Genomic DNA, 12186 nt, shown 5'->3' with positions numbered 1-12186 from the left:
TCAGGTGATAGGCCTTCTCCCTCCTTAAGAAAGACTACCTTAAAAGAACTCACTGGGCACCTGGTTCAGCTTTTACTGGCTATAATGAGCAACATTAGGTTGGCTTTCATTTGCTATTGTTGGAGTATTTGAAGCACCTCTGTGTGCTTTCCTTATATTTATACATGCAAACAATATCACAGGCGCTCATTGCTCTTATGATGAATTGGCCTTATAATCCTGTTCTCTTAAATACTATAGAAATTATAATATCCTCCTGAGAACAAGCCTATTCATTTTGTGTCCTTTGTAATGGACATTTGTTTTTGGTCTGTATCTTTTGACTTATTTGTCCTGATGTAATAAACAGAGGACACCCTGGGCTTTCCCCACTTCCCCATGTGTTTGGGTGGCCTCTAATACCGCCAAAGAGGAAGGAAATCCCAAAAAAGTTAAGTGGGAAGATTTGCTCCTTTCCTCGGTTCTCAGGAGGTTAGAATAAAAGGGCCGTAAATGATTCCAGTTCTGACTGAAGACCTTCCTGTAAGTCCAAAGGGACAAAACAGGAAGAAAATAAAAGGAAGAGAAAAAACAGCACAGATGTAAAGAGAAAGAGGAGAAAAGACAAATTAAGAAGAATGTCATCTATTATTTATCTGTATTCTCAGGAATTCAGGTAATCCCCGGCCTCCTGAGTGCTGCACTTAGGGATTTGGCTTGAAGTTGCTCATGCAAACATGAATCATTCTGATGAAAATCTCACCAGCATGGTGAAACCACAGCACCAAGATGCTAAATATATCAGCGTGAACGAGTGAAAGGGTCAGTGAATGCCCAGAGACAGCCAAGAGAGCATAAAGTACTTAATAGGTTACTCACTTTAGTACCAGACATGATTTAATGCTGGACCACTGATGTATCTGCCTATTTACAGCGTGCTGTAGCTATGTCAAGACATTTCTCCAGCATTGTTACTTATTCCTATTAAGTGTAATAAACAACACTAATGCTTTTGGCTCTTCTTTCAATGCAACACAAAAAATGAGGAAAATGTGGGAGCATTCTTGTTTTTTTGCTGAGAGTGAAAACACTCAAACTGTACAGCAGGGCCCTCTAGTGGGCCGCAGAGCCACTGCAGGTAGAGTGGTGCATGTTTGGAATTGTTTGGGTAAGTTTGACTTCAAAAACACAGAAAAAAACTTCCCTTCTTTCTTCACAGTCACTGGATAAACCACCCGATGGTTTGGTGAGAACTGCAGTGAATATCTTCAGTTTTCTAATAAACTGCAATGCTGTTCCTGTATTACTACACATCTGCAAAAATGAACCCATGGTCAAAGTATTTTTGACCTTTACAAGTCAAATGAATTATATACACTAAAAATGATGTTATTTAATTTGAATAACTCATAACTGTTTAATTTGAACAACTGAGCTATAACTTGACTGTGTGGAGTCACTGAAGTCAGTTTGAAACCCCTGGATTAGACTGAAAGTGTATCTGCTCCCCCTTGTGGACAACTTGCAGAATTCAGGAGCTAATTCAAAGTGCTTGGAAACAACAACAAAACAAACAAACAAAAGAAAACAACAACTACCAAACAATATGGCTCAGTTACAAAACAAACTATAATAAAATAAAATAAAAAAATAAAGGAAATGCTACATAGATATGTTGACACATACTTTAATGGAAATTTGAACAACAGTAAATATTAAAAAAATAAAATAAAATCCTAATAAAACATTTAACAACTGATTTTGAAAATCCAGAAAATTAAACAGATGTGTAACCTTTAAATTTTAAACAATTCAACAACAATTCAAGAACCTAAACGTGAACTGGAACAAGGGAACAAGAAACACAATAACTTAATAACAGGGAAAACGTGTATACATATTTTTTTATGATTCATTCCCCTCATCAACTTGCTGAGCAGCTTCCTGCTCAGTGGCTCTGGGTGCAGGAAGTGGTGGGTGCTGCCGTGACATCAGCTCTTCCTTAAAAGTCTCAGGCAGTGACTGATGGGTAAAGAAGGCTCCCCTGCAAGCCTGACAGAGATACAAGCATATTTATTGCATTACACATCTCTGTCTAAACAATATTAACGAAACATTTCGAAGATCATTGCAGCCATTTTTTTCAGCACATCTTTCATGTAGTGTAGTAGAAACAGTGGCTTACAGCTGGAGGACCAGGCTGTAGTGGGGGAGGGTACAAGTACCCAACATGTACAGGGGGCAGCCACATGTTGGGCAGGAATTGATGAGATGGAGAGGGATAGCTGCTGGCGTGATAGCCTGGCATGCTAACTGGAAAGTGAACAAGAGGCAGACGTGCCATCTGCCTGAATTCACTGAAAAAAGGTGAATCTGGAAGGAAAGATAAAGCATTATAAGCTACTGTACATTTAAACACACAGATTCTTACTCAACTCTTACTCACACTCAACACTGAAGACATTTTTAGGTTACTTCTGAGTAAGTCTAAATTTTGAGTTATTAAGTATATTTATTTTTTTAGGGGTTAACCCAAAACTATGGATCAAGATAAAACTACACTAAAACACAAAGAATTTAAAAGATCAGATGAAATGAGAAAAATAAGATATTATTTATTTACCCCAGGAAATTCCTAAAAATAGTGAGAATAGCCCAATAAATACAATAAATATTATAAATAAATAAAAGAAATACAATAAAAGACAAAGTAGGTCAGTAAGATAAAAAAAAAAAAATCACACAAAATTAGATGCACAGTGGAAAAGAAAAAAGAGATTCATTTGCATGGATGTACACCCATATCAATGATTATGCAAATATTAACAAATACAGTTTATGGATGTAGATTAAACTATTTAATTATGTAGTTTATTGTTATATATAATGAAACAATAACACTGAATATTTCATCAAGTGGGTGCAGCTCCGGCACAAGTTGTTAAACTTTGTGACAAGAATAATCAGCAAAGACCATAAACAAAATTATCATTAGTATTACTTTTATACTTTAAATAAGTCACAGTAAAATCTTAAATGTCTCACTTTGTATGAATTAGAATATCAGTGCTCCATGAAGTTTAAACCTGCTAACTTCAGCCCTTCTCTGTCCCTCTTAATGTCCTAAAGATATTACATTTGTGAAACAAGTCAAACTATTCTCTCACACTTTTTTCTTCTTTTTTTTTGTGCAGGTATTTAATTCAGAAGCATGGTTTTTAAATGCATATGTAGATGCATTAAAAACAAATAATAATTAAAAAAACAAAAAACAAAACAATCTATCAACTGAAATCCTATGAAGGACATAAGAATGTCAGATTATTATTTCAAAATTTCAACTTACTAATTCATTTTTCTGAGAAAATAACTACAAATTGAGATAATAACCTTAAGATTTGAGCTATTAAACGATTAAGAAATGTTAATAGTAACCGGACAGTTGGCTTAATTCTGCCAGTCAAAAGTTTGTATTTATTAGCGGAAACAAGCTGCCATACAAATGTATATGTATGCTAATACGGGAGAGAGAAAAAGATGTCAGTTTAGTTTTATAATTTCTTGCTAATTCGTTTAGATGTCTGCTTATATTAACGACTTTCCCGCTTCACGTTAATCCAGTCCGTTGAGCTCAACGTTTCATATTTCATAATTAACAGTATTAGCTTAGTGAGAGGTGTAAATTTACCACCAGCCGACGGCAGCACATCCCTGCTGTCGCGACAGCCGGACTCGGGCTGTCCTCCCGCCTCAGGCCTACTCCGAGGGTCGGCGGGTGAGCCCTTCTCCGGGCCTCCTGCGGGTGGCGGGCACATCGGTTCCGATGTGGATGGAGCACCCCCATCTGGGTTCAAGGTCCCAAAAGCCATGTCCCCCTGCTCGTTAACCCTTCTGGCTCCGGGCCGGGTCTCTTTCATGGCTCTTTTCATTCCCCTCTGTAGGGCGGCGATCTTCGTCCTCTCCGTTATCAGGTAGCACTTCCAGCACTGGCACTTCAAGAAAGGGCAGATTTTTGTGTGACCCTTCTTCGGGACGATAATCCCGTGGTGTCGGCACCGGGCGCATTTTGGCTTCCCTGAGTAGTCGTTTGTCCCTACTGAGTCTTTAGGTAAAGACATGGACATTTCATTAACCGTAGTATCCGCACTAAATCAACCAAATGGGCCCACTCGTGTGACCCAACGTGAACTATGTTTAAAAAAAGAGAGCGAGAGAGATACAGAGGGAAAAGTATCAATTTCAAGTCTGGGAAATCTGTCACTCTCATTGTCCCACGGGCAGTGAGCCAATCAAGTACTGAGCCAATCAAATTTGGCAATTTGATTGGTCAGAGCAGAGCAATTGATTGGTCAGAGCAGGCTGCTAATGTCAGGTCACTCAGGGGCAAAAATGTTTCTCATTACATCTTAGAACGAAATGTACATTTTAGACATTTTTTAATAAGTGAAGATAAACCTACAGCAAAATGTTATTTGTACAGTATGACTGTCATTCGTATAATTTCGTTAGTTTGAGGGTAAGTTTTGCAAAACCTCACCAAAACCTTGGACTTTTTTTTAATCCACCCAGTCCAGGTGTCAGCTGCAAAGTATTTTTTTTTTCCATTGTGCTGTACAGTCATGACACTTGCTTCAGTAACAGGGTCTCTTCTGCTGATTGCAGTGAAACCCTGCACAATCTTGGATCAGCCTCCATAACATGTAAATTTAAGGGCCTCGCAGCGCTTTAAAAATAAAACTGACAGCAGATTTTTCCGACTGTCTTGTTTTAAACAATGCATATGATGAAAGCGACATGAGGTAGTTTTGAGAGGCAAAAGATGTGGTGCTGGTTTGCATAAAGCATTTCAAGAACTAGACTTGGTGCTTTGCAATTTTTTAAGGATAATTTGGGGAACGAACCAAAGAAACCAAGAAAAAGTGAATACGTGCACTTTTGTTTAAGGTTTTTTTTTTTTTAATTATTTGCAGTTTTTTCAAGGAGGAGCAAATTAACAGATCCTTGTTATCTTCTAAATAGAAATATGATATATAGCCTACTTATGTAAATTAAATCCTATTTAAGAAATTACTGATTTATTATAGTGTAATTGCATCTGAAGGCAGCACAAATGTTTGAGGAGAAATTATAAGATGTTGAAATCAAATAGTTGAATACCTCTTATCTCTTACTGCCCATCAAAAACAAACAAACAAACAAAAAAACATGTAAGCAAATTTTTACACACAATAAATATTTTCAAACACAGCCTGTAGATAATTTTTTTTTTTGAAGAGATACTGTTTGTATGAATTATTTCATTTTCATGTTAATTTCCTGGCTCAGAATTGGTCTTTTTTTCTTTTACTACATTATAATAAAAATGTCCCATGAATTTGAGTACATGAAAAAAATCAGTTTTTTAAAAAAAGATTACCATGAACAGACCCAAGGGCGTAGATTTGGTTTTGGCATTGGTGGGGACGGATGATTCAACCACCGAACCCTGCCCTGTTTCTTTTTTTCCCCCCTTTTTGTCTTTGCTTCTTGATAAAAAAAAAAAAAAAGGAGATATATACTTGCCTACATATGCTATTCCAGATGCTTTTAAACCATTTAAAATCACAATTCATAGTTTTATATGTGAATTGTATAACGTTAAATTGCTTAAGTATTTTAGACTTTAGTTCATATTCCATATAAATCAGGTATCATACAAAAATAAAAATAGAGTCATGACAATAAAAGAATATGACTTTAAGAAATTAACAACATTAGTTCAGTTACAGTACACCAACATCTCTTATACATTAGCACTAAGGGAACACTGAATGACCTGCTGGTTTTTGTCCATAAAACTACTCATCTAAGATTACCACAAAGTAAAAGATCTCTCAGCAAAATTATGCAACATTTTAGGCACTATTGCCCCGATCAAGTCAGTGAGCTGGGATTTTTTATTCTAAACATGAACTACTGTTACAGCAACAGACACGGACTACTGGTGTCCCACACAACAACTCAATGTCCGCTATGTGAAGGAGCCACACACATGCCTGCTCCTCTTGTTAACTGAGATAAACTGCTGGCATGTTTGTTTTACATCTATACTGTCCAGTCTCTCCTGGTTGACATACAGCAGCATTGTTTAATCTCATTTGAGTCATTGTTGACCTTAGCCATGTTTTTAGTCTTCTGAGAGCACTGAAGCTTCTTCCAGCCTCAGTACATGCGTTTTATCCATCCATCCATCCATCCATTCGCTTCCGCTTATCCTTTTCAGGGTCGCGGGGGGCACTGGAGCCTATCCCAGCTGTCATAGGGCGAGAGGCGGGGTACACCCTGGACAGGTTGCCAGTCTGTCGCAGGGCCAACACACAGGGACAGACAACCATTCGCACTCACATTCACTCGCACATTCACACCTAATGGCAATTTGAATTTGTCCAATTAACCTATCCCCACAAGCTGCATGTCTTTGGACAGTGGGAGGAAGCCGGAGTACCCGGAGGGAACCCACGCAAACACGGGGAGAACATGCAAACTCCACACAGAAAGACCCCGGCCTGATGTTGGAATTGAACTCAGGACCTTCTTGCTGTGCGGCAACAGTGCTAACCACCATGCCACCGTGCTGCGTTTTATCCTCAGATTAAAATTATTACTATGTGCTTGATGTGCCTCACCTTTGGCCCTGGCTCTTCCCCTCCGACTGCACTAGGACATATTGCCACATGATAAAATAACACATTGATTCGTGCCATATAAAAAGTGAGACGTGTCAATTCAGATTCTTTGTCAAATAAACACTAATGAATCAATTTACACCAGCAGCCTAACAATTGTTAATAATTATTTAGTATTAACTAGTATTTAATAAATACTAGTTAATCTACAGCACCAAATCATCAGTCAGTCACCTGTGACCTCGCCTCTTCACCTCTGTCCGAGCTACTACATGGCAGAGCTGCCTCTGTCACCTGATGAATAACAGTGAGACATTCAACATACATGCAGTCACACATGTGCTTCAAATACAGTCATGAACCACCAAGTCATCATCCAACTTCACCTGTGATCTTGTATCACCATTACTCTCTGAGCTTTGTGTTGGTTCTTCTGTCACCTGACAAATAGGACATACATGACAATAAGAATAAAATGTGTAGCTGCTTCAGTGTTTCTGTCAATTTGTGCAGATCTTGACTCATCAGTAATGTTTGTAGTGTGAGTGCATTTTAAAAACAATTTGTGCAAACTGCACTACAAGGTGGAATATTCGCAAAATCATAACTACCTCATGATATTTTGTCTCAAAAATGAACCCTATGAATATGTCAGTACCACTAGGATGAAATTATTGTGTCACCAACATTTTAACGTTAGATATATAATTTTAACAGCCTCTGTAAACTAATATCCTGGCTTGCTCGAGGCTCCGTTTTCTCTGACAGTTTCAATCAAAATTAGAAATGCTGCTCAGAGACTGAGAGAACTAATAGTGCTGCATGTTGTGCAGTTAGTTTCCAAAACACGTTATTCATGGTTGCATACAATTTTAGACTGATGTGGGCCAAAGCCTAGCATAGCCTGTAACGTTATTGTGACGGACACATTTTATGAGTGAACTTGACTTTAAGCGACTTACAGGTTTCTTTGAAAAATACTTTCTTATATCCAGGATCTTCTGTTTTGCTGCCGTCCTCCTCTCCTCCTGGCAGCGCAGGTTTGCCGCTGCTAAAACTAAACAGAGCTCCCTGAAAGGCACAGCCAATCACATTGGCCAGATTTGTCACATGACGTAGGACTCCAGTAGAGAACGTAATTTAACTCTTTCTGCACCGCTGGGTGAATGAGACGTTGACAGATCGTTTTTTCTTTCTATCGGGTTTGTTTTTTACGGAGCCCCGCAGGGGACATGGGAGAAAAAAAAAATTAAGACGGACTTTTGCGAGATCTCGCAAAACTTTTGCGAGATCTCGCAAAACAAACTCGGGATCTCGCAAAACTTTTGCGAGATCTCGCAAAACTAACTCGGAAAAAACAAAAAACCAAAAAAAAAAAACTCGGAAAAAAAAACAAAAACAAAAACAAAAAAAAAACTCGGGATCTCGCAAAAGTCCATACCATACACCTCCAAATCAGCACTGAAACTTTAGAAACAACCACAGCGATGGAGGACACACACCCATTTGAGCGATTCATAGATTTTTACTTTGAGCTTGGACTAAACTATAAAGACATTAAAACTGTGCTTTGCAGTAGACACAGTTTTCATATAAGCGAAAGACATCTGAAGAGAGTTCTTAGCGCAAGGGGACACACTCGCCACAAAGCGTACTCTGACCTGGCCGTCTTGGTTGAATTTATAGACAACCAATTGCAGTACTCTGGGCAGCTTCACGGATACCGATGGATGTACGCTAAATGCAGGGAACATGGACTACGCGTGAGGAAAGAGGATGTGCGCTTGGTTTTGAAGGAGCTGGATCCCCGAGGCGTCGCACTGAGGCAAGCAAGACGTTTCAGGCGAAGGAACTATTTTTCAAAAGGGCCGAATTTCATCTGGCACATGGACTCCTACGACAAACTGAAGCCATATGGCATCTGTATCAATGGTAGTATTGACGGTTTCTCTAGAAAACTAATCTGGCTTAATGCGTACACAACAAATAGTAATCCGAAAGTGATCGGGGGGTATTACATAGAAGCGGTGCAGCGTTTAAAGGGCTGCCCTAGAGTTGTGAGGGGCGATCTTGGAACTGAAAATGGCCATGTTAGAGGCTTTCAGCGTTTCCTTGTGCCCGTGGCTCCTAACGACACCCTTGAGAGTTACTTGGAGGGAGCAAGTACCGCCAATCAAAGGATTGAATACTGGTGGCGTTTTCTTCGCAGCCAGTGTCTGGAGTTCTGGTTATCCTTATTTGCAGACATCAGAGACAACGGGTACTTTGATGGTGGGTTTCTGGACAAAAACCTCCTTCAGTTTTGTTGCATGGGACTCATCCAGGTGAGTTAATAAAATATGTTTTGTTGCGTGTATGGATGCATGCGTGTGTGAGTGAGAGATAAAAGAAACTGAGGAAGTGATAGAGAGGTAATACACGAAGTACTGTGAGAGATGAGACCTGTGCCAGGTTTAGGAAATGGAGAGACTTGCAGGAAGAAAGAGACAAGACAGGGAGAAGCGGTTGAGAGGAGCAGGGAGTAAATGAAATAAAAAATTGTGTAAATACTATAATTTAGGCTTAAGCAATCGGCCGCCTTAAGGAAGAGCTCAACAACCAAGACTACAGTAACATCCAGTGTTGGAGAGTAACGGAATACATGTACCGCCGTTACGTATTTAAAATACAAAATATGAGTAACTGTATTCCGTTACAGTTACCGTTTAAAAAGGTGGTATTTAGAATACAGTCACTTTGTTGAAATAAATGGATTACACAGCAGTACTTTCCTGTTTCATATTGTCACGGGTCAGGACTGTTTGGGTTTTGTTTGACAGCTACGTTCTGTTGCTCCAGGCGGCAGCGTTACGGTTGCCATGGTTACAGGGTGACGCTCTCTCTCTGCGTGTTTCCTGGGTGAGAGAGGCCTTTTTGTTGTTGTTGTGCTAAGCTAATAGGCAGAATGCTACAGGCATAGCTCTAAAGAATGTAGCATCATAGGCAGTGTAGTCCGTGCTGCAGGGAGAATGGACTGCCATACCCCTGATGTGTCTGTGAGCGAGGGAGGGAGAAAAAAAAGTAGGAGCTGTCATCGAGCAGAAACGGGAGCTGGAAGCATGTAAATATAATAATAACCACTGCAGCCAAGAAGAGTGCCTGAGGAGCCCAGTTGTAAGTAAGCTATTAAGACTAGACTGTACACCGTGTTCATGTTTTCCTCCAAAAACAATAAGTTCCGTTGGAGCAGCCTTTCAACGCCTCTCTCTCGCAAGCAAAGTTGACCCAGACAACAAAGTAAAGCTATTTTTTGGCTACGACCAGACACAGAACCCACCGTATTAGCCAGAGGTCCCTTTACTATGTTTCGGAGCCACGGACCTTCAGTAACAGTAATAAATCACAGCAATAGTACATTCACGTAGTTGTAAACAGCATGATAATATATTAAGTAATCCAAAGTATTCAGAATATGTTACTCTCATTGAGTAACGTAGCGGAATATGTTACAGAATACATTTCGGGTCATGTATTCTGTAATGGAATACATTTTAAAAGTAACCTTCCCAACACTGGTAACATCTATGTTGAAGATGTTGACATGGCATATGAAAATTTCTTATCTATAATATTAACTATTTACAATTTGGAATTATTTAGATTGGAATATCCAAATAACTTACAAATACAAAATACAATGATCAGTGACATAAAACAAATTGATTATTATGAGGGGAGTAGATGAGACAAGCAGGTAGTAATAAGACTAATAGTACTAATGTAAGATATCACAGCATAACAGTAACCGTAGTTAGTGTGTGAAACACTTGTACAGATGACATTAGGTAAAATACATGATTACAAAAATTCGCATGATTGTTTAAAAATAATAAATTGAATAAATATAAGAAACCTTCCTCTCAGTGAGTGAGTTGTCTCATCGTGATCTGCGTATATGTATATACGTACATGCGATCACATTTCTTAAATTTCTGTATTCTTTTTAACAGGATGAGCTGGATGACACTGCACAGGTTTGGAATACACACTCCATCAGGCCATCAACAAACATCAATATCCCCAGTGGTCGACCTAATGTAATGTATACATTACCTGAGCTCTACGGGACAAGAGACTTCCTTTGCCCCACTGAAGAAGAAGATGTTGAAATGTGTAAAACTGAGTGTGTTTTTCGACTGACCAAAACATGTGACCCCGATGTATATGAACTGTGCAATATCATCATGACTGAGTCCCATCTGACTCCACCAACAGACCCATATCAGGCTGTGAACTTGTACATGCATTTAAGAGAGAACATCATGGCATTAGTGTAAATTGCATACACTGCAGCAGAGAACATTTCTCAAAATTGACCTGTGCTATATGTGAGAAAGCTAACTTCTGGATATTAAACAGACTGTAAACTGTAAGCTTTCTAGTACACAGTCATTTATGAGAATATCTTATATAGAAATATTTATTGTTGTGTTCCAGGAGGGTCAGTGAACTAAAGTATAAAGGGGAGTCTCTGCCTGTTAATGATATTCTGAGTGTTCTTTAGCACAAAAACATTGTAATGTTCTGTCAAATGTTATCAAGTTCTATGTCTATGTGTATTACTTCGAATTACTTTAACTGTCTATTTGGCTTGATACATGGATCAAAACATAAGACACGTCTTAATTTAATGTGTTAGGAGTTTTAATGTACAGTGTTTACTCAGATAATGGTGGTTTATGTTGAGTATTTTGTAATAACTTTTAAATGGTGAGTTGGTATTTATTTACACCATCTCTATTTGTTAATGATGGGAATGTTTAGTTGTTTATGTTGGCTAGAATACAGTTTAAAATCGAAGAGATATTCTATTATGCCTTGTTGCTTTATATATATTATAACACCAACTGTCACACTGGCAAGCTACATGAAATGGTACTAAGGGGCATCATAATCTGAGGGGGGGGGGGGGGGCACCTTGGCATTTTTCTAAACTCAAGTTTCTCTGTCTAAAAATATAATTATTTCATGTCATTTTTGCTATTTTTTTTTTAACTATTTATTCTGATTCCAGACGAGCTTTAGTTTTTTAATGTTGGTTAAACAAAACTGAAAAAATAAAGAACTAAATCGAGACCTTTTGAACTCTTAGAATTTCTAATAGATATAAACATTCTTTTTTGGTCACTGAATTTATCTGAAGCTTATTTTATCAGCTGAATAACAAATTCTTTGCACCCACCTGTTCTGTTGATGAACAGCAATTTCATTCGAATGCTATTTTTGCAAAACTCACCACTTCTGAAAGGATGATATGTGTTGTTGAACTACCGGATAAATAAACTGAAATCTAATCAATTTCTAATTTTTTTTTTGGACTATGTAGTACAGACAACTAAAAAATTGCAAATGACAAAAGCATATCGACAACATCTGTGTATTGACTGCCTGTGTTCCCAGGCACTTTAATTTCAGAGAAGGGTAGACAGAAGTGCATAATCTGTCAAAAATATAGCAATATTTTATAATTAACCATATATACTATTTGATCTAATTAGAAATC

At 38.3% G+C, this 12186-nt stretch overlaps 2 protein-coding genes across 2 annotated transcripts; one reads left to right on the top strand and one right to left on the bottom strand.

Moving 5' to 3' along the window:
• Positions 1-1649: 1649 nt before the first annotated feature.
• On the bottom strand, positions 1650-4380 carry LOC146492867 (uncharacterized). Its single transcript, XM_085149460.1, has 3 exons — positions 3668-4380; positions 2165-2352; positions 1650-2031 (listed from the first exon to the last, which is right to left on the bottom strand). The coding sequence occupies exons 1-3, from the start codon at positions 4101-4103 to the stop codon at positions 1885-1887; spliced, it is 771 nt and encodes a 256-aa protein (XP_085005586.1). The 5' UTR covers positions 4104-4380; the 3' UTR covers positions 1650-1884.
• Positions 4381-6598: 2218 nt separating this feature from the next.
• Positions 6599-11586, top strand: LOC146492866 (uncharacterized). Its single transcript, XM_085149459.1, has 2 exons — positions 6599-8968; positions 10634-11586. Exons 1-2 carry the CDS (start codon positions 8132-8134, stop codon positions 10958-10960), a joined length of 1164 nt encoding a protein of 387 aa, XP_085005585.1. The 5' UTR covers positions 6599-8131; the 3' UTR covers positions 10961-11586.
• The last annotated feature ends 600 nt before the right edge of the window (positions 11587-12186 follow it).

This window comes from Neolamprologus multifasciatus, chromosome 22 (assembly GCF_963576455.1).
Source record: "Neolamprologus multifasciatus chromosome 22, fNeoMul1.2, whole genome shotgun sequence".
Classification (NCBI taxonomy): Eukaryota; Metazoa; Chordata; class Actinopteri; order Cichliformes; family Cichlidae; genus Neolamprologus; species Neolamprologus multifasciatus.
The sequence above is the reverse complement of the archived record's forward strand: the minus strand, read 5'-3'. Positions and strand labels throughout refer to the sequence as shown.